This window comes from Onychomys torridus, chromosome 4 (genome assembly GCF_903995425.1).
Source record: "Onychomys torridus chromosome 4, mOncTor1.1, whole genome shotgun sequence".
Classification (NCBI taxonomy): domain Eukaryota; kingdom Metazoa; phylum Chordata; class Mammalia; order Rodentia; family Cricetidae; genus Onychomys; species Onychomys torridus.
The window spans coordinates 141733881-141754231 of NC_050446.1; the positions used below are offsets into that span (position 1 = coordinate 141733881).

The window sequence follows — 20351 nt, forward strand, 5'->3', positions numbered from 1 at the left end:
GTCTGGGATCTACTAACTCCCCTCCTGGCAGAACTCAAAGGAATCTTCACGTGAGTCCACAAGGGTCAAGCATGGTCATCACAGCAGTGTTTGTGGTATGAGAGGGTTGAAAGCAAACCTTCCATCATTGGGACTGGAAAAATAGAGGGACTGCTTCACTTGGAATATCTGGCAGCCATTGAATGCAATAAGCTATGTTTCCACACAGTAATATGTCTGGATCTTTAAAACATTACAGAGTGAGCTAGGCATGGAACTGCGCACCTATTATCCAAGCACTCAAGCGGCTGAGGCAGGAGGACCTTGAGTTGGGTGCAGCCTTGGCTACACAACAAGATCCCGTCAAAAAAACAAGAACAAAACAAAATACAACCCAAACAACAAGTTTGTGAAAGGAAGTGGAAGAATTAGAACCCATTCCAATGTCACTTATGCTGTGTTCTTGTGCACACAGCATTGCATAGTGTATGTGCGTGTGTACATGTCTGGGTTTGCATGCATGTGGAGGTCAGAGGTCAATGCTGAGTGTCTTCTTCAGTCTCTCTGTGCCTTACCTTTTAAGAAAGGGTCTCTCTTTGTTAACAAAAAATTATTATTATTAGTGTCTGTGCTTGCATATATATATGCAGGGTGGTGGTGGTGATGCCACTGTGCTCATGATGACGCCACTGTGCTCATGTGTGGGGGTCAGAAGACCACTTTGTGTAGCTGTTTTCCTCCCCCCACCTTTATATGGGTTCTGGGGCTCGAACTCAGGCAGCTAGGCTTATGCAACAAATGTTTCACAATCTGAGCGGTCTCACCGAGCTGAGGGTCTCTCACCCACACTTACTGATTAGCTGGCCACTCTCTCTGTAACCCCGACCCCAGCTAGGGTTAAAGACATATGTGACCACACTGGCTTTTTACATGGGTGCTGGGGATCCGTACTCAGGCCATCATATAATTCCAAGGTAAGCATTTTATGCACGGCATGATCTTCCCAGCCTGCATTGTGTGTTTTATGGACAGGGATGAGTTTTGACATGTGGGGCTGGGGTTTGTGATGTAGAGAAGAATACAGACAGGGGAGGAATGAAACACAACACCAGGAGAGCCTTGCATGACCCAGTGATGAAGGGACAGTCATTGGCCACAAAACCAAGTGGGAATCTGGAACACTAAGTTCCAGTGATCACATGATTTGAAAATATTTGGCCATGGAAGGCTTTGCAGACACATTTTATCTCTTCTAAAAGTATCTGGCCTCCTCTCAAGGCTCACAGTCCTCACTCAGGCTGTGCCAAGGGCTGGCCTTGTCTTAACATCCATAGCTCACAGCAGAACGAACCTACACAGTTCTTTGTCTTGCCCAGCCCTAGGGCAAGTGTCTGCAGAGTCCTGAGTGTGTGTCTGGAGCTTGGGTGCAAGGCCAGGCTATAAGACCACTGTGAAGGCCAGTCCTGCTTCTTCTTCAGGCTTTAAACTCCTTTAGTCTTTGTGATATCGCATTCCACCCACTGCTCCCAGGAACGGTAGGTAAACTGAGTCAGAAAACATTCCAAGTGGAAGGAAACAGCATTTACTGAACATCTACGCATGCTAGGCAAAGGTCTTGACCTCAATACTAAGGTCTTGACCTCCATTCATCCCGATGACCACTTGTGAAAAGAGGTGAAATTATTGTACAGATGTGGAAATAGGTAGTGATATACAAGAAGAACAGGGTCATTCCCTCATATTTATTCCTTAAAAAAACAAAGCAAAACGACAACAACAACAAACTTCTCAGTTTCTCAGCCTGTAAAATTGAAGAGAGGTCTCTGGGCTCTGAAAATGCTTTTATTTTGAGGCTGGGCAGGGTGTGCAGAAAACTGGGGCTTGGATTGGAAATCTTTTCTGTCGGCCAGTAGGTGGAGGGATTCTTCATCCTGTAGAGAACTCTAGGGTCTGGCTCTCCCTAGAGTAAAGCAGTCTGCAGGACGTTCTTGGTATTGCAGGAACTGAAACCCTAGAAACCCATCTGTAGCAACAGAAGCCCAGAAGGCACAGATGGGAACCCAGGATGTCTGGGCACTCAGAGGATGGTGTCCCACGAGCAAGTGTGTGAGACCCGAGGCGGGCAGCGGGGCTATAGGTAGTTGTCTTCACCCTGATCGCCCCCGCTTGGGGAGACATCCTCGTAGACGTCGTCGTCGTCGGGGGCCAGAGCCTCGATGTCGTGTGTAATGTCGGCCAGCAGCTGGTGGAAGGTCTGCGCCTCGGGCCGCTGGGCTGCCCCGTCGTAGCTGTAGCTGCGCACCGCAGAGGCAGACGTGGAGCTCATGCTGCGCTTGATGCGGCCGAAGCTGTCGGTGAGGATGCCACCCTCACGGATGCCCACACTCTCCAGGAAGCTCTCAAAGTAGCCAATGTCCTGGTCCGGAATAAAGGGCCGCATCCCTACAGGACACAGGGCAAGATGATTCCCTCATTCGGCCAGTCTGCGAAGGAGTGCCCCTCTCTGGGAGTCTGAGTTCAAATCCTGTCTCTGCCAGTGTGGCTTTACCCAAGATTTTTTTTTTTTCTTTTTTTTAAACCTCACAGAACAGGAGATAACACAAGGCTCCCCACGTGTTTGTTAGCTTAAGGTTATATTCCCACTTATTAGCTACACAACCTTTATTAAATAACTACTCAAACCTCACTTTCCTCACCTGTAAAAATAGATGTTTTTTACCTGTTTTGGCGCAAATGCAATAACAAGTTACTTCCCATGCTGAGCCCCATAAACATTAGTTTTGCCTCCAGCCCTTTTTAGCTCTTTGGTTTTCTTCCTTTACTTTGCTACTCTGGGTCTCAGTTTCTTTGCATGCAAATGGGCACGAAATAACGGTATTTACTTCCCAGAGGTGGGGACAGTCTATGAGATCATGCTTGGCTTGTGATAACTGCCAAACATGTGCTTGTGTGCTGCTGGCATTATTCCTATGGTGCTTATTAACCTTCTTCACTAGCTGTGTGACTCTAGACAAGTTCCTTTGCCTCTCTGAGGCTGAGCCCCCACAGGCTGTGTGTGTGTAGGGGGTGGGTCACAACCTGACCCAGCTTTGCTACCTGAGGGCTTTGTTCACATCAGCTCTTTCCTGGCAATTCCTTTTCCTTTTCCATACTCTTGCTCTCCTCTGTTCCAGGGTCTCAAGGTCATGGCCTTAGGGGCTGGAAGAACAAAGCATTCCCAGGTGGTGCCTGACTAGGGATGCCTGGAGCCAAGGGGAGCCGGGGCTTACCAATGAGAAGGAACTTCCTACGGTCCCCATAGAGTTTCTGCAGGCCTGCACAGAATTCCTGGATAGGCAGCCCCAGGCGATAGTCTCGTAGCAGTATTGCAAACTGCTGGATCTCAGGGGGACCCAGCTTACTCCGCAGCTGTGAGAATAAGAAATGTGTTGTGGAATGATCTTTTTGTACACTGTGAAGATGTGTCACTCTGACTGGTTTAATAAAAAGCTTAACTGGCCAATAGCTAGGCAGGATTTCCAGGCAGAGAGGATGCTGGGAAGAAGAAGGCAGAGAAGCCAGGGGACACAGAACAAGCAGGATGGGCAGTATGGAGATGAGGAAATAAAGCCAGGAGGCAGAAAGTAAATTAATAGATGTGGGTTAATTTAAGTTATAAGAGCTAGTTAGAAACAAGCCTAAGCTACAAGCTGAGCTTTCATAATTAATAATAAGTCTCTGTGTTGTTTTTTAGGAACTGGTGGCCCAAAGAAATATCTGTCTACAGGGACATCCTTGGAGACCAGTCCCAGAGTGCAACAAAACTCGATTCCTGTTAAAAATGCTGGAGTTCTCTCCAACAGCCTACCTGGCCTAGTCTGCCTCCAAAACCTTCCATTGCCCACTGGGGGAATATCTGATTCTTTGCATCTAGGAACGGGATGTGGGTCCAGCTTCCTAAGCTCAATCCTTTGGTGACCACGTCTGTGGTGTCAGGAGGTCACTACCCCTCTGATCCTTGCCTTCCTCTTCTGCACCTGTGGTGAGAAGGGATCTCCCACCTCCTTGGGGTTGTTGAAAAGATTAAAGACAAGATGTCCGAAAAGGCTTGGAACATTCAGTGCTGGCTGATGTCAGTCAAGGCTTTTCTAACCTGGCCTCTCCCTATTGCTTCTCCCTCCCTGGCATCTGAGCTGTCACATAAGATTCCTGCAATGCACCATGCTTGCTACAGAACACTGTCACCCCACTCACCGTGACCATGTAATCCTGTAGCTGCTCGAAGGCCCAGCTACTGTGGTCAATACTGCTGCAGTGGGAGCCATGGAAAGATGGTGTGGATGCACCACTGTAACATGCTTCAAATGTGTCCTGGGAGCCATTGCTGCAGAGACAAGAGGAAAAGACCTTCATCAACCTCTGTTCCTTTCCTTAAAGTTGGTTGGTCCTGTATACCAGTGCTCAAAGCCCCATCCTAGGCCTCATCTTTCCCTCCAAGGCTCTTTATGAGGCCCAGCAATCTTTCAAGCCCTCTCCTGCTCTCAGAACTCAGATCACACTGCCTTCCTTCCCTCGTCCTGGGCCTTTGCTCCTGATGTTCCCTGGAATCCTCTCTTCTCCCCCACTTTCTCTCTCCTATCTGGTATTACAGCCACAGGGCCCCTACCTACTTGTTCTGAATCCTTGTTGTTCCTGCGTGGCTGTGTTCATCCTCTGTGTGGATGCCCTGTCCCTTTTATCCCCAGCTCAACTATCATCAGTTCTGGGAAGCCCTTCTGGTTCCTAAATAAGGTCCCCTTCTGACTCCCATAGGCCAGGAAGCTTCTCTTCAGTGTGGTATCATCAATGCTGGCTGAATCTTGTGCTAAATTGTGTGGCTCTTGCTTTCTCCTTACATCCTTTCTGTAAACCAGGCTGCCTGGCTCATCGTGGAGGGTTCCGTTTTGTTTTTGTCAGGGTCTCACATATCCTAGACTGGCCTTAAACTCTCTATGTAGCTGAAATTAGCCTTGAACTTTTGATCCTTCTGCTTCTACCTCCCAAATGCTGGGGTTGCAGACATGAACTACCAAGCCCGGTTTATACGATATGGGGGTTGGGACCAGGGCTTTTGATGTGCTAGGCAAACACTCTCTCAACTCAGGTGCACCCCCAGCCCCATGCAGGAATCCTCTTTATTAACTGCTTTTAAAATAAGATGTTTACCCTGGGCTCCTGCCTCACTTGGTTTTTAACTTGTTTCAGATCCCTTTCTATTATTATCTACAGGACAGCATAGCTTCCTGGCCAAGCGTGTATACTCCTTTTGCTTGTTTTTCAGCCATGGTCTCATGGTTGCCCAGGCTAGCCTCAAATTCACTATGTAACTGAAGCGGGCTTTGAACTTCTGATCCTTTGGATTTCACCTCCCAAGTGCTGGGACTAGAGACTTGGCAAGGGTGCAGATTCCCGAGTTTACATCCCCAGCTTTCTTGTGCTCATAGCCCAGGTCTATGAAGTTTGTTGCCTGTTTGACTCTTGCAATGCTAAACTTTGTTTCCCTAGTCCTCAGCTTTTCCATCTGTAAAATGGGATGCTGAAGATCGGTGTCGTGGTGAAACTGACAGGAACTAATATTTGTAAAGCACTTCAGGTCACAGGCCCTTTGAAATAGATAACTGGCCACATAGCTGCTAACAAAAGTCAACGACGTGCTTTACAGCAGACAGCAAGCTCAGCAAATGTGTCCTTAGTGTGATTTTGCTCTCCTCAGCCAAGTCAGGTTGGTTATGGACTAGTCTATGTGCACACAGGGTTAGGAAGGCAAATGTAGTGCCAATGTTAACGATAGTGTAGATAGGGCAAACTACTTGCCAACACTAGTGTCCTTAATAACAAGGACCTGTTACTATAGGTCTGCTCAGGACTTTATTGAATTTAAACTAAAGATCCCATATCTTGTGAAACTCCTCAATCTTGAGCAAACTGGGATAGGCAATATTCTTAAAAGAATTCTTTAAATTATTTTTGAGGCAGGTTCCATGTATCCCAGGTTGGTCTGGAACTCACTATATAGCCAAGGGTAACCTTGAACTTCTGATTCTCCTGCTTCCACCTTCCCAGTGCAGAGGTTACAGGTGTGCATCATTTTATTTAGTGTTAGGGATCGAACCAGGGCTTTGTGCATAGCTAGGGAAGTAGCACTGTACCAACTGAGCTACAACCCCAGCAGCCAGAGAGCTGTTTTAGCCTACATTTTCCAGCCTGGCTTGCAGTTCTGACCAAGTGGCTGAATTCTGACTATTAAAATGTAAGCTAGATAGGACGTGTGTGTGTGTGTGTGTGTGTGTGTGTGTGTGTGTGTGTGTGTTGCTAGGGATGGAACCCAGGGTCTTTGCATGCTAAGCATGCATGGCAATGCTGAAGTACTCCCCACTTCCACCATCCCTATAGAGGCTCTTGGTGTGCTGTTGCATGGCTGCAGCTACAGCTTAGACCATGAGGTTACTCTGAGGATGGTGAAGAGGAACCTGTGACCGGAAGAGAAGCTCGGGGCCCAGAGGACCAGGAAGCCCCAAACTCTTGGTATACTTTATCTAAAAAGACAAGAAAACCAATCCTGTCTTTTAAAACCCACCCTCCTCAGGATTTTCTACTATACAGAGCCAACACTAAAGTCAACTAACATTGTTTCTAGCATTAAGCTGTAACTTTGGACTCTGCAGGCCACTAAACCTAGGAGACCTGAAGATCTCTGCGCCGGGTCTGAGTTCTGGCCTTTCTAGGTCTCTCGGGGTTTATCCTGGAGCTCTGCTTACCTCCCACCCTCAACGCAAACCAGGGTTGGGTCCCTTTCCCACACACACTCTAGAGGAGTGGCCCTGTTTGGGTAGGGGTGAGGAGGAGAAAACCGGCATCCCCGACAAAAGTGATACCCACAAGGAGCTGCAGCAGCTCAAGTCGGCGTCGTAGGCAAACGTCCCATCTGTACGGCAGCTCTCACCTGGGACCAGCAGACAGAAGAAGTGTCAGAAGTGGCCCACAGGGACCAATACCTTAGGCTCCCTGAAGCCCCAACCTTAGTGGTACCCTGGGATCTAGCTCTGGTCCAGCCCCGACACATAGCCAACTGTGGGCAACAATCTCCCTGATCCTCACCTTCCTCAGTGCCCAGGCTCGTAGCACCTGCCTTCCTGATGGGATGTGGGGAACAGTAAAGAGAGCCAATGGGGAAGTGTTGGTCAGTGTGTGTTTAGGTGAGTCAGGAAGATTCTGCAAGGGGGAAGAGGGTTGGAAGTGTGAAAGGAAAGCAGCAGCATTTGTGGAGAATGTGCCTCCTCCTCAGCCTGCCCTTCATCTGTCCAGGCATGGCCTTCTCATCCCAGCTCACTCGGGGTCAGTCGGTCACCCTGAATTCTCAGAGGCCAGTTCCTCATTGCAGGTTCTCACAACACTGTCTGTGGTTAGACATTTATCTGTGTGACTATTCCCTGCAACTTGCAGGAAGGCGCGGCCATGCCTCAGTTTGCCCACCATCAGTTTATCTTGCAGATTACAACTGGGCTGTCAGTGCTCAGCAAATATCTGTTGAATGAATGAATTGTCGACTACCAGATGAGTACTCTCATTCATTCACCCAGCATCCTGGTGGGGTCTGATGAGATACCCCAGCTTCCCAGCAGGCATAGCTCCTGTGGATAGGGGGGCCTTCAGAAGGCCAGTGTCCCAGGTGCTGGAGCTGTGCAAACAGAGACCACCCTGTAGCAGGCTGTGGAGGGGGGAATTCACTCAGTGACCTAGCACACAGAGGCAGGCTGTTGCAGGTAGAAGCCGTGGAACTCGACAGATTAGGTTTGGATTCTGACTCTGACTTATTGACTCTATGACCTGTGACAATTTATTGACCACTCTGGGACTCGATGGTTTGTTTGTTTGTTTGTTTGTTTGTTTGTTTGTTTTAATTGTAAAACTGGATCCACAGGGCCTCTGAAAGGCTCCTCACCGTTTTTCTTTCCTTTCAAGACAGGGTCTCACTATGTAGTCCTAGCCAGCCTGGAACCTGCTATGTAAGCCAGGCTGGTCTTGAACACACTGAGATCTTCCTGCCTCTGCCTCCCAAGTGCTGAGATTAATGACGCGTACCACCACTATGCCTAGATCTTTTCTGTTTTAAAGACAAGGCTCTTCCATTGTAGCTCAGGCTGACCTTAAACTGATTCTCCTGCCTCAGCTTCCCAAGAGCTGAGGACTATTGGCGTATTCTCTGAGAGATTTTAAATTTTTTTAATTACCCACAATTACTTATTTCATGTATATGTGCTTGGGATTGCATATGCCATGGTGCCCATGTGGAGGTCAGAGGACAACTTTCGGGACTCAGTTTCTCCTTCCAGCCTGTGAGAGAGTCCTGAGGATTGAGCTCAGGTTATCAAGCTTAGCAGCAGGCACCCTTCCCCCACTGAGTCATCTCACCAGCCCAGGCTCTGAGCATTTTTCCCTTATCAAAGACTACCTGTCTATCATCTGTGGTGTGCCCAGGCCTGTGCTAGGTGAACGAGAAAAGTAAGTTGCATGAAGATTCAAGAAGACTTGGCATCTTGCTATTGTACTTGGCACCTAATTGGCACTCAATAAATACCCCCTGTTAGTCTCACTTTAATTTCAGCTCTTGATTGCACACATGAACTAATCCAGAAATGTCAGCCTAGGAGCCTCATGGGGTGAGATGGCTCAGTTAGCAGACAATACATGAGCTTAACTTTCTGCAAAGCAGGGACACCCAAAACAGGAGAGAAGTTTCAAGTGTCCAAGTTCATACTCATCCCAAACTTGACAACCTGATCATCTCTTAAGAGGTCATCCTGAGGATTGATGTTCTATTAAGTGGACCCCTAGAACTGGGGTACAGCTCAGAACCCCTAAAGGCTTTTATCAGCCCTGACTCTCAGGATATCCAGCCTTTCCTGGTGCTTTATGGAAGTTTGGGTACTCACTGCAGCTGGAGAGCCATGGCCGCTTTGGTGTGGATCTGTAATGGTAGCCGGCCCGGTCTACACACTCGATGCTCTGGTCTCCATAGATGATCTGGAAGACTTGACAGATGAGTGCACAGGACTCCTCAGCAGCATCCTGGTCCAGGGGGAGGAAGAGAGCTCAGCTCTGAGGCACTATCAGGGCACCTCTGCTTCCCCAGATGCAATGTGAACCAGTACTGAGACACACCCCTCGGACCGCCTTAAGCCAATTTCAAAGACATGCCCCCTCAAAATTATATGTCTCCTTTCTTGTTCTTATGATCTTTCATAGAACACAGAGGCAACTCTGACTCCTATGCCATAAAAATACATTCCAGACTTCCAGGGGATTCATGGCCTATCACGAAATTTATCTAACATAAGGGCTCGTTTAACTTACCGCACAGGTGCATGATCTGAAGCCCAGTATGAAGATGGGATTAGTAGGAGGAGGGACACTTCAAAGAATCAAAGCCTTAGGCTCAGCGCTGTTAATATTATTGGACACAGTGTACAGCGGTGGGCTCCCTGGCACCCAATGCAATAGTGGAAACAACGGAGTAACAGTAGGCTCTGGTAGAAGGCAGAGGCTTGGGCAATGCTTTGGAGATTGTACATTCGAGGAGGAAGTCACCTCTTTGAGCGAGACACAGAATAACTGCCAATTATTCTGCAATAACTATTTGAAACAATAACTGATTGAAACAGATCATGCTTACAAATATACTGCCTCTAAAAAAGCCTAAGGTAAAAATTAAAGTGTAATTCAGGATGGGGATCTGTGGTTGTAGCAGGTACTGATATTTACACCAGGGTGGATGCTTACCATGACCCCAGAGTAGACAGGTCAGAGAGGACCCTCATTTCATAGTTAAGGCTGGCACCGGGAGTTTTAACTCGGACTGGTTTGCTTGGGACTACTGTATTTCAGACAGGAGGTCAGAAGCTCAGAGCCCTGGAAAGCAACTCATTTACTTATTCTGCCACCAGGCCAGGACCGAAGCCTTAAAGCTGCCACGCATGAGTGGGATAGCCAATGCACAGACAGAGTGGTTGCCTCTGTCTGGTGCTCAGTTTGCAGGCCCCTGATTGGACTGACTGCTTCTCCTCCTTGCTTCATTTTAAACAATGCAAACTAAGTTTTCCTGTCTCTTCCTCCATTCCCTATCACATGGGCCGCTCACATCCTTTCAGAGCCAGCACGACCCATTGATCCTAGCTTTTCTGTCTATGTGTCTATGTGTCTGTCCTTTTTCATTTCCTTGTCACCCTAGTCAAGTTTCCCGGATGAAGCTGTGTTGGATGAGGCAGTAGAGTACAGAATATAAGAAAGGGCTGAGCCAGTGGGGTAGAGCATGATGACATTATCCCAGCGAGAGAAGATGGAGCTGGGTATGGACAGTACAGGGCATAGGATTTGCATGTATTTAAAAATAAGGCCAGTGGGATCTATTGACAGAGTAGATGTGTGTGTGTGTGTGTGTGTGTGTGTGTGTGTGTGTGTGTGAGTGAGAGAGAGAGAGAGAGAGAGAGAGAGAGAGAGAGAGAGAGAACGACAGAGCTGCCATTCAATGAAACAAGGAGATGAAGGTGCTTTGAGCAGAAATTTGGTTAGAGATGAAATTCAGGGTGTTCTCCGGGTTTTAGAAGACAGCAGAGTCAAAATCACCTAGAAACAAGTGTGGATAAAGGAGAGAAGATTGAGGATAACATCTAGACAACCCCTGCTTTAAGAGGCTGGAGAGAAAAGGAGGGTGGGGAAAACCAGAGAAGGAGCCCTAGATACCAAGTGAGAAAGTATCTCAGGGTGGGGTCCTGAGCTACAGTGCTGTGTTCCAGGCATTGGCCGCTTCTCCCTGCACACAAGCACATTCATTGTTGAGAGAGAGCCCAGGGCCCTGGGGTAGAGGAGATGTTTGGAAGGCTCAGGGCTTGAAAGTGCCTGCTAGACTGGATACTCCTCTAGGGAGGACACCAAATGGCTTGCTCACCTCCATGCACACAACACCTAGCCCAGTGTGGAGCACACAGCTGGCACTCAATAAATACCATGAAGCCAGCCAGGCAGTGGTGACGAAGGCCTCAGGAGGTAGAGACAGGCAGATCTCTGTGAGTTCGAGGCCAGTTGGATCTATAGAGCGAGATCCAGGACAGCTAGGGCTACACAGAGAAACACTGTCTGTGTGTATATTCAAGTGAGTGAGAACAAAGATGAATGGGGACAGAGAGGTGACAGGCAGGGCAGGCAAGAATGATGGCAAGGCTTCTGCTTTGGGTGGCTCCCTTAGTTACCAAGAGTAAAGCTTAGAATTTCCCAGGTTCGAATCTTGAAGCCACCTGCTTGCGCAGGACCTGAACTTTAAGCCTATGCCCTTCCTTAAGGAATGGGAATAGGTGTGATATTTGCACTAGGGGCTGCTGTGGGGATTAAGTGTTAATGCCCCCACGTCCGTCTTGGGTCGATGCCTCACGTGTGTGGTGTGATTAGTGCTATTGTGGCTGTCAGGGCCGTGGCGCCAACACTGCCTCGCGCTCACCCTGTTGGCCACAGCTAGGATGACCAGGTTGCAGTAGGCATCCGGGCTGGGGTTCTGGGGATCCAGCGGGTTGGGGCCGGGGTGGCGTCGCTCCCAGCTGCCGCCGACGCCGCCGCCCGCCTGCCGCCGCTCCCAGCTGCCGCCCGGCTTGCCCGCGCCGCCGCCCGCGTGTCGCCGCTCCCAGCTGCCGCTGAACGTCTGTCGCCGCTCCCAGCTGCCCGACGCCCGAGCTCCCGCGCGCTGCCGCTCCAGGCTGCCGCCGCCGCCCGCCGCCCGGGCCTCGGCGCCCGCACCCCCGCCCCACGCCATGCGCCAGTCCAGGCTGCAGATGGTGTGGCGTCGCTCGGCGGTGCCCACCCGCCGCTTTTCGGGTGCGGCGCCAGGAGGGCCCGGATCTCGGCCCGTACCTCCGGGGCTGGCGTCTACGCCCGCCGGCACCGGGTCCACGCCCAGACCTAGGGAAGGCCGAGGATTGGGGGGGGGGGGGGGGGGGTGGTGGTTCAGCAGCAGGCTTTGGAAGCCACCCGGAGGGCCACCGCACAGTTCTGGGGTCCCTGCTCTAAGGCCCCGCCCAGCACCAGAGCCCAGGTTCTGATATGGTGACTTTGACCCTGGGCCTATGACTCCGCCTCCAGATTTGGCTCCGCCCCAGATCTCCAGGGTGGAGGTCGCATAGTTCCCACCCTCCCCTACACACCCTTTAGACCTGCTTTCTGAATTGAAGGTAGTGGTCAAGTTGTCCCCTTTCTCCGTACCCTTCATTTGGACGGTGACCCTGGTCTAAGCATCCTTGCCTCCCAGTACGACTTCTGCCATCTTCAGCCCCACTCCCAGACTGCTGACTGTAACCTCCTAGAAGTCGAGACGCCAGTCCTCCCCTAGCTCGAGGGTGCCCCTTACTGTTGTCCAAGCCGAGGGATTATGTCTTCTACCACCCCCTTTAACGTTGAACTCTACTAAAGCAGCCCTGCGTGGAACTGGGGACTCCAACTTCTCTGCCCTACCCAACCTCCTCAGTCTGGTCAGGCTGCCCACTCACCATCTTCAACCCCCGGCTGTCTGGTCTTGCCTATGGCTTCTTCTGCCCGCCTCTAGCCTCAGAATAGCGCGCTCAGATTTCTGCTATCCCTCTCCCAGCCTCGATCCCATCCCTGGTGCTCTTCACTCAATGGTCCCAGCACTGCAGGTTGGCCTCCCCAGCCCTCTTCCCCCGCACCGCACCGGTCTTAAGCACTAGCAGATGCAGCGCGTCGTCCTGCAGGTAGGAGGCAGCGGCGATCTCGTGCGTGGGGATGCGCAGGATGAGCTCCTCGTTGTCCCGCCAAGTGAGCAACAGGCAGCGTGCCGACAGACTCAGGATGCTGTCCTGCTCCGGAGTGGTCTTCAGAGGCAACTCCTTCAGCTGCTGCGGAGTGGGTCAGATCTCCTGAGTCCCCAGTGACTGGGGTAAGGGAGGGGAAAGGGAAGGAGACCCTGCCATCCTCCCTCCTCCCCAGCGCCTCACCCTGGCAGTGTCCAGCAGCTGCAGGAGCTCGTCTCGGCTGGAGGGGTTCAGGGAGGAAGTCACCCAGGTGAGGTGGCCCAGGAACTGGATGGGAAATGGGAGGTCACCGTGAAGAAGCCTTAGGAAATTCTAGCCTCCTCGTTAATGCAGGACAGGCTGAAACACTCAAATTAATAATAACCAGTGTGATGGTTAATTTTGGTTGTCAACTTAACTGCATACGGAACTGACTCAAATCCAAGCGGCTGGGCACTCCTGTGGAGGGTTCTCTTGACTGTATCATTTGAAGTCAGAGAATGTCTTAAATCTGGGCCACACCTTCTGGTGGCAGCCCACATAAAAAGGACATGGAAGAAGGAAGCTTTCCCTCGCTCTCACTGGCAATTTCATCTATCCTGCTGCAGGGGCATTACTTCTAAGGTAATAGATCCCAATTCTTCAGGATTTCCACAAAGACTGAAGACCAGCTGAGACATTAAGCCTCATAGACTGAACAACTATCAGATTCTTGGCTTTTCTGTCAGAAGACTGTCATTGTTGAACTGGGTGGACCACAGCCTGTAACAGCCTGTAAATCACTCTTTTCTCTCTCTCTTTCTCTCTCTCTCCTGTTCCTCTAAAGACCTTTGACTAATACAAGCTGATAGCCAGGACCAGTTATAAGTTTATGTATCTATACACACATATGTATATTTTCCCATCCACTCATCTTTGCTTTAGGGGTTAAAAGGCTCAACACAGTATAGCCAACTAAAAGTCTGACCCTGGATTATAGCTAGGAAGGGTAAGGCTGGCCAGGTTGTAGTGGAGCATGTTGTCATCCAGCACTTTGGAGGTGGAAGCAGGAAGTTTAAGTGTCCAAGTTCATCCTTGGGTACATAGCAAGTTCAAGACCTCCCTGGGTGACATTGGACACTGTGGGGAAGGGAGATGCCAGGGCCCACATTTCCAACAGCTAGCTGACATACACTGACACATGGCCATCTCACTCTATAAGATTCTGCAGGAAGCAAAGTAAAATATGCCCCTCAGTCCACTGCCATACTAAAGATCAGGTGTAGAGCTCCTTTGCACGCTAGGCCAGACTCAACTATTTTCCGTGTTTATGTGTACACATGTTCCCGTGAGTGAGTGCAGGCATATGCCATAGCACCTGTGTGGAAGTCAGGGGATAAGCACTTGTCTTCCACATTGTCGGAGGCGGTGTGTGTGTGTGTGTGTGTGTGTGTGTGTGTGTGTGTGTGTGTGTTTTATACTTCACATGCCAGATGAGCTGGCTCCTGAGCTTCCATGGATTTTCTCTCTCCACCTCCCATCTCGACTGTGTGAGCTTTTTCAGACCACCGGTGCAAGCTCTGTGTGTGCCTGGCTTTATAGGGGTTTGGGGATTGGCACTCTGGTCCTCAAATTTGCCAGCAAGCTCTTTGCCCATTGAACCATTCCCCTCTCCACACTTACCCCAGGCTCGGCTATTACATCTTGAAGGAACCCTGGGAATTTTCTTGCCCGGGGACTCTTCCCACCCCATGCGTTATTAATCCTTTTAACAATGTCATTGCAGATTAAATGGAAAGAAACATTGAATTAGTATATCATTTCTTTCTTTCTTTCTTTTTTTTTTTTAATAATGCTTTCTTGCCAGGTGGTAGTGTCATAGCACTCAGGAGGCAGAGACACGCGGATCTCTGAGTTTGAGGCCAGCCTGGTCTACAGAGTGAGTTCTAGGACAGCCAGGGCTACACAGTGAAGCCCTGTCTCAATCAAACAAACAATAAAATCAATAATAATAAAAAAAACCCTTTATTGTCAGAGTTGCCAAGCAATGACTGCCCTAACTTGAGAGCCACACCACAAGAGGGAACCCATGCTCAACACTGCCTGGATGGTCAGGATCCTGAAGCTGGATGGCTCAGAGACCTAGGATAGAACTGAATAAGACCGACCCCCCCCCCAAAAAAAATCATTGATTCCTAACACTGTTCTGCTATACTCATAGATCAGTGTCTAGTCATCAGAGAGGCTTCCTCCGACAGCTGATGGGAACAGAAGCAGAGACCCACAATCAAAGTTTAGACAGAGCTCGGGGAGCCCCGTTAGCAGAGGAAGAGGAAGTATTGTAGGAGCCAGAGGGGTCAAGGACACCATGAGAACAGGACCCACAGAATCAACTAATTGGGGCTCTTAGGGGCTGACAGAAACGGAAGCAACAATCGTGGATTCTGCATGGGTCTGCTCCAGGCTCTGCATACATGCTGTGGTTGTTTAGATTGGGTTTTTGTGGGACTCCTGACAGTGGTGATGGGGGTGTCTCTGACTCCTTTGCTTGCTCTTGGAACCCTTTTCCTCCTCCTATGTAGCCTTGTCCAGCCTTGCTATGAGGGTGTATGTCTAGTCTTACTGCATCCTGTTTTCCCATGTTTGGTTGATACTCCTGAGAGGCCTGCTCTTTTCTGAAGCAAAACAGAAGAGCAGTGGATCTAAGGGAGAGGAGAGATGGTGGTGGGGAACTGGGAGGATCGGAGGGAGGGTAGGTTGTGATCAGGTGTATTCCATGAAAGAAGAAAAAATGATGCTCTCAGTCAATATGTGGATTCCCCATGCATTCTTAGTTATAACAACATTACCATGTAAAAGTTATTATTCAGGGTAAGAATTAACTTTGTATTACTTTAATTGCAGTCTTCTGGATGAACCCCACCACTCACGTCTTTCCTTTTTATTCTGTAAATTTTCAGCTCTTGGTTTTTAAACATATTCACTTCCTGGCTTTCCTCTATTTATAGGGTTGTCAGATAAAATACAAGATGTGAGTTAAACAACAATTTTGTTTTTAGGATTTTTTTTTGTGTGTGCTTTTAGTTCCATTTAATATTTGGAGCATATTTATGCTGAAGAAATAATCACTGCTCATCTGAAATTTAAATTTGATTAGGTAGCCTGTTTGTTAAATGCCCCAATCCTACCTCACACCGATCTTTGGCTGATGAGGACCGGTTTCCCTCCCCAGTACTCCTTCACAGTGGCTCTAAAATACAAGTCAAGCTTTTGAGCCATAAGAGAGACCCCCATTGCGGCTTCTCCCAATACCTCCACTTCCAGCCCCGCCTCCTTCACTGGACACGCAGCCTGGGGTCTCCAGAATGCTAGGCGTGTGCTCTCCCACCAAGCCACACGCCCAGCCTCTGCCTTGAACCTGGACACTGAAAAATGGAGACTGCAGACAAAATCTCATGAGGAGGCTGAACTTTTGGGAACACAGCATGGCTTCCCACCCAGTCTCCTGTGGAGGTAGGTTCTGAGCCCCATGTTGGGACAGGAATTCGGGGGGGGGTGCTCAGTGGGTAGGTGTCACCTGCTGAGGATATGCAGCCTGTGGCTGTGAGGTAGGCAGCTGTCCCACAAGAGCCACAGCTTCCTTCATACGGCACAAGGTGTGTCGAGGGTTGCTGTGCCTCCAATGTCCCCCAAACCCTTCTCCTGCTCACCTTGACCTCTTTCTCCAGGTAGTCACACAGCAGGATGTGGGGGTCGATGAGGTAGTCAGGAGGATACAGAGGCATAGAGTGCAGGGGCCTGCGACTGACATGGTTCCTGAAGGCAGCTTGGCGTGCAGCCTTTGGGAACACCAGCCTTCGGATGGGAGACACAAAGCCCTGGGGGAGACAGGAGAGCCCCAGTAACAACAGCACTGGCTTTACTGAGCGCTCAGGAGCTCAGTTCTACTTCCACAACCTAAATTAATCCCAAAACTGCAGGAGGAGCTCCCTTTTCCCAGCTGGAGCAGCAGAGCCCCAGACTGGGAGCTAGAACACAGGCTGGTGACAGTCCAGGTGGGGCATCCCAGCTCCCAAACCTCCTGCCAGTCAGATTCAAAGAGCGGCCAAGGCTGGGGCTAAGTGGAGGTTGCCTGGGCGTTTGTTCAGCCATAGGGGGTATTGATGCTGTGTGAATGTCTGCGTGTGCATACATGTTTGTGTTCGTGCATGTGCGTATGTGTGTGTGTGTGTGTGTGTGCGTGTGTGTGTGTGTGTGTGTGTGTGTGTGTGTGTGTGTACATGTCACATTCATAACTGTGGAGATCATAGGACAACTTCAGGTGTTGCAGAGAGCTGTCTGCCAAGCAGGCCAGGCTGGTTGGCCAGTGAGCTATAGTGAGCTGCTGTCTCCCTCTCCCCAACACTGTGATTACTATTGAAACTATCAATTTACTCATCCCGCCTCCCGCTCTTGCAGTTGTCTCACAGCTAAAATGCCATTACACTGGCCTTTTAAAATGTGGGCTCATGGTTGGGCAGCAAGCACTTTACCAACTAAACGTCTCCCCAGCTCTCACGTTGCATCTCGAGGGTCTAGGCTAGTGATTCTCCAGTGTGGTTTCACAACCCAGAAGCTGATTACAGGTACAGTCGTTGACCTGTGCATCAGAGCCTGGTGATGATGATGAGGAGGTCCCATGGACTCTGGGTGATTCTAACATATGACCACTCAAGTCTCTGAGGGGCCATCATGGAGTCTGCAGCATATTTCTCCCAGATTTCTGGGAGAAGCTCTCCAAACAGAGGACACAGACGAACAAGACCCAGAGACTTCAAAAGCAGAGGGAGGGGAATCTGAGGGCACTGAGGGCACTGAGGGCACTGAGTGCAGTCTAACTATCATGGCTGGATTATAAGAGACAAGTCCTGAGAACCTTAGTGCTAACTAGAGCTAGGCTGTTTTCCTATACCTGTGAGTGGTGTGTGTGTGTGTGTGTGTGTGTGTGTGTGTGTGTCTGTCTGTCTTTGCCCCCAGTGATCCAGCCTCAGCCCATCCTTTACTATACAGTATTTCTTGCTCCCGTCTCTCAGCTGCTCAGCTTTTCTACTTCCTACCATGGAAGGAACGTGCTGTTTCTTAGCCCCTACTTGTTTTCCTTGAACCCATCAGCTCATATGCCCAATTCAGCAATCTAAGACTGGATACCCTAATGCTTCATCTTCCAGAACTGAGCACAGCGGCTTTATGCAACATTTACATCAATTCCATTTGTTGCTTTTTAAAAAGTTAATCATTGTTTACATCATTAGACTGTGCTCCCAGGATAGAAGTGGGGAGGGGCCTTATTTGACATTGCTCATCACTGTCATCTACAATCAGAATTTTCCTGTCCTGACTGCCTGTTCCCCAATACCCAGCAGCTGCTTCCCAAATTACCACACAGAGGCTTATATTAATTATAAATGTTTGGCCAATAGCTCAGGCTTGTTACTAACTAGATCTTACAACTTAAATTAACCCATTTCTATTAATCTATGTATTGCCTGTGATTTTACCTGTCCTCTAGCATGTCTTGCTTCCTGAGCAGCTGGCTGGCTGGCATCTCCCTGATTCCACCCACCTTCTTCCCATCATTCTCATTTTGGTTTCCCCACCTAACTTCCTGCCCAGCTACTGGTCTGTCAGCTTTTTAGTAACCAATGAGAGTAAAACATATTCATAGTGTAGAAAAGGATTTCCACAGCAGTCCTCCCTAGCACAAGGCACAGTTTATAGCATATAAAAGATGCTCAGTAAGTGTCTATCAAAAGAACGGGCCTTACTGGGTGAGTTCTAGCATTCAGGAGGCTGAAGCAGATGAGTTGCTGTGAGTTTGAGGCCAGCCTGGGCGACATAGTGAGTTCAGGATTAGCCTGGGTTACCCTGTCTCATAAATCAATACATAGCCCCAAGATTCCTATCAGGCACATTGTGTCAGTACTGGAGATTTTTATCTGAAGTCTCACACAAATACTTCTAAACTGTACCCTTGGCCCTCTTCACACTTAAAATTCTTACATCAATTTGCAGTTTTGGATATCAAACCTGGGGCTTTATGCATGCTAGGCAAGCATTTGGCCATGGAGGGACACCCCCAGCCCACTTTCATAATTTTGAGACAGGTTCTCACTAACTTACCCAGACTGACCTTAAACTTGTAAGCCTTCTGCTTCAGTCTCCAGACATCTGGGATTACAGGCCTGTGCCACCATACTGCCTCATGTGAGTGCCTTATAAAACATTCTGAACCAGACTTCTTGGGTGAAGAGGATGCTAGGTGGATGGGGATGGAGTAGAAAGTGGAATTGTAATGAGTAGGAAAACCACTCAAATTCAGAAAAAGAGGAAGGTGGGGAGGAGACTTGGGATGGTTTGGGCTGAGGAGTGAGTTCTTGCACAAAGGTGGGGAGGCCAGGAGTAGCTTGGGAGACAGCCAGTGAGCAGGTAGGAGGCCCCAGCCTGGCTGGGCAATCTGCCAGCCTATAATCACCTTGGTTGAGCCTTTCTATCTAGGTGAGCAGGGAATGTGTCTGCTGGGTGTCTGTCTTTCCCTCTCTCTGAGAAGCTGTAGGAAGCTTCCACAGAAATGTTCAGGAAGTGGGTTTCCCAGGAAGACCCCGTCTGTCTCTCGGGATAATGTGGCAGAGGCCACTAAGAGTGGAGCTTAGAGCAGCGTCCAGACGTCTGGCTGCTGGGGACAGAAAGGCAGATCCTTCCAAAGAAGGAAGGCCCCATTTGTGACATTTGCTACCTCCGTGACGGCTCAGCTCTCTACCCCAACTTCAGGAACAGTTCTCAACCTTGTTGAGAACCTCGCAAACTCCCACCTACCTTCTTCCCTTTCTTGGCTTCATATTCCATGGTGAACCGGTTCCTCTGCTCCTGCCACCCTCCTGGCCATCCCCGCCAGACCCCCCTTCCATTTCCTTTGTTCTTTTTCCTGCCTAGTCGGAAACTCCACCAGCACCAGAGTTCCTGCCCCTCCCATCAGACAGTGGGGGTTGGGGATGGATGGAGAACACTGCCTTGGGACCCTATCACTGAAGGGTGGGGGCCAGAGATGGTGTCCAAGGGGCTTGGCAGTTGGCGCAGCAGACTGAGGGAGATCCCATTTGGATCAGCCGCTGTGTCTGCCACCAACTTTGCTGGGTGACTTTGGAACCTGCTGCCTGCTTCTCTGTATACACCAGGAGAAAACCCGGCCTCTCCCTGAGAAGTGATGAGAGGGGAGTTAGAAAGTGCTTCAGACTGTGTCCAAGCAATTTAAGATTAAATTAATAATAGTAATGATCATTACTTCTCATAGAGGTGGCATATGGGAGCCTCTGGGGCTGGCTGCCTGCTACTTACTTCGCCACTTGTGCCTCAGTTTCCACATTCATCTTGACCTCATGGTAGCTTAACTAGGATTAAACACACTTAGAAGAGCTCCTGTAACATATTAAATACTCTATAAATATTAACTATTAGAGCTGAAGGTGTTGCTTGCTCAGTGGTTTAGAGCACTTGCCTAGTAGCCTGCAGGCCCTGGGTTCTGTCCTTAGCACTGCGAATGAGTAAATG

The 20351-nt window shown here is 49.5% G+C and overlaps 1 protein-coding gene across 2 annotated transcripts; it reads right to left on the minus strand.

Moving 5' to 3' along the window:
- Positions 1–335: 335 nt before the first annotated feature.
- Positions 336–19698, minus strand: Ccm2l (CCM2 like scaffold protein). Of its 2 annotated transcripts, XM_036183742.1 has the most exons (10): positions 19620–19698; positions 16478–16645; positions 12993–13076; positions 12710–12893; positions 11489–11943; positions 8931–9066; positions 6877–6940; positions 4213–4342; positions 3249–3387; positions 336–2421 (listed from the first exon to the last, which is right to left on the minus strand). In XM_036183742.1, exons 1-10 carry the CDS (start codon positions 19647–19649, stop codon positions 2111–2113), a joined length of 1701 nt encoding a protein of 566 aa, XP_036039635.1. In that variant the 5' UTR covers positions 19650–19698; the 3' UTR covers positions 336–2110. The 2 variants fall into 2 exon arrangements, with proteins under 2 accessions (XP_036039635.1, XP_036039636.1); XM_036183743.1 differs by lacking the exon at positions 6877–6940 and having other exon boundaries at positions 2231–2421; positions 19620–19673.
- Positions 19699–20351: the final 653 nt, after the last annotated feature.

Coding starts and splice junctions, on each gene's coding strand:
- Ccm2l (XM_036183742.1), bottom strand. CDS start 19,649: ATGGAATATGAAGCCAAGAAAGGGAAGAAG. Junction 4,343..6,876: donor TTGAGCTGCTGCAGCTCCTT/GTGGGTATCACT, acceptor TTGTCTCTGCAG/CAATGGCTCCCAGGACACAT. Junction 3,388..4,212: donor TACAGGATTACATGGTCACG/GTGAGTGGGGTG, acceptor TTATTCTCACAG/CTGCGGAGTAAGCTGGGTCC.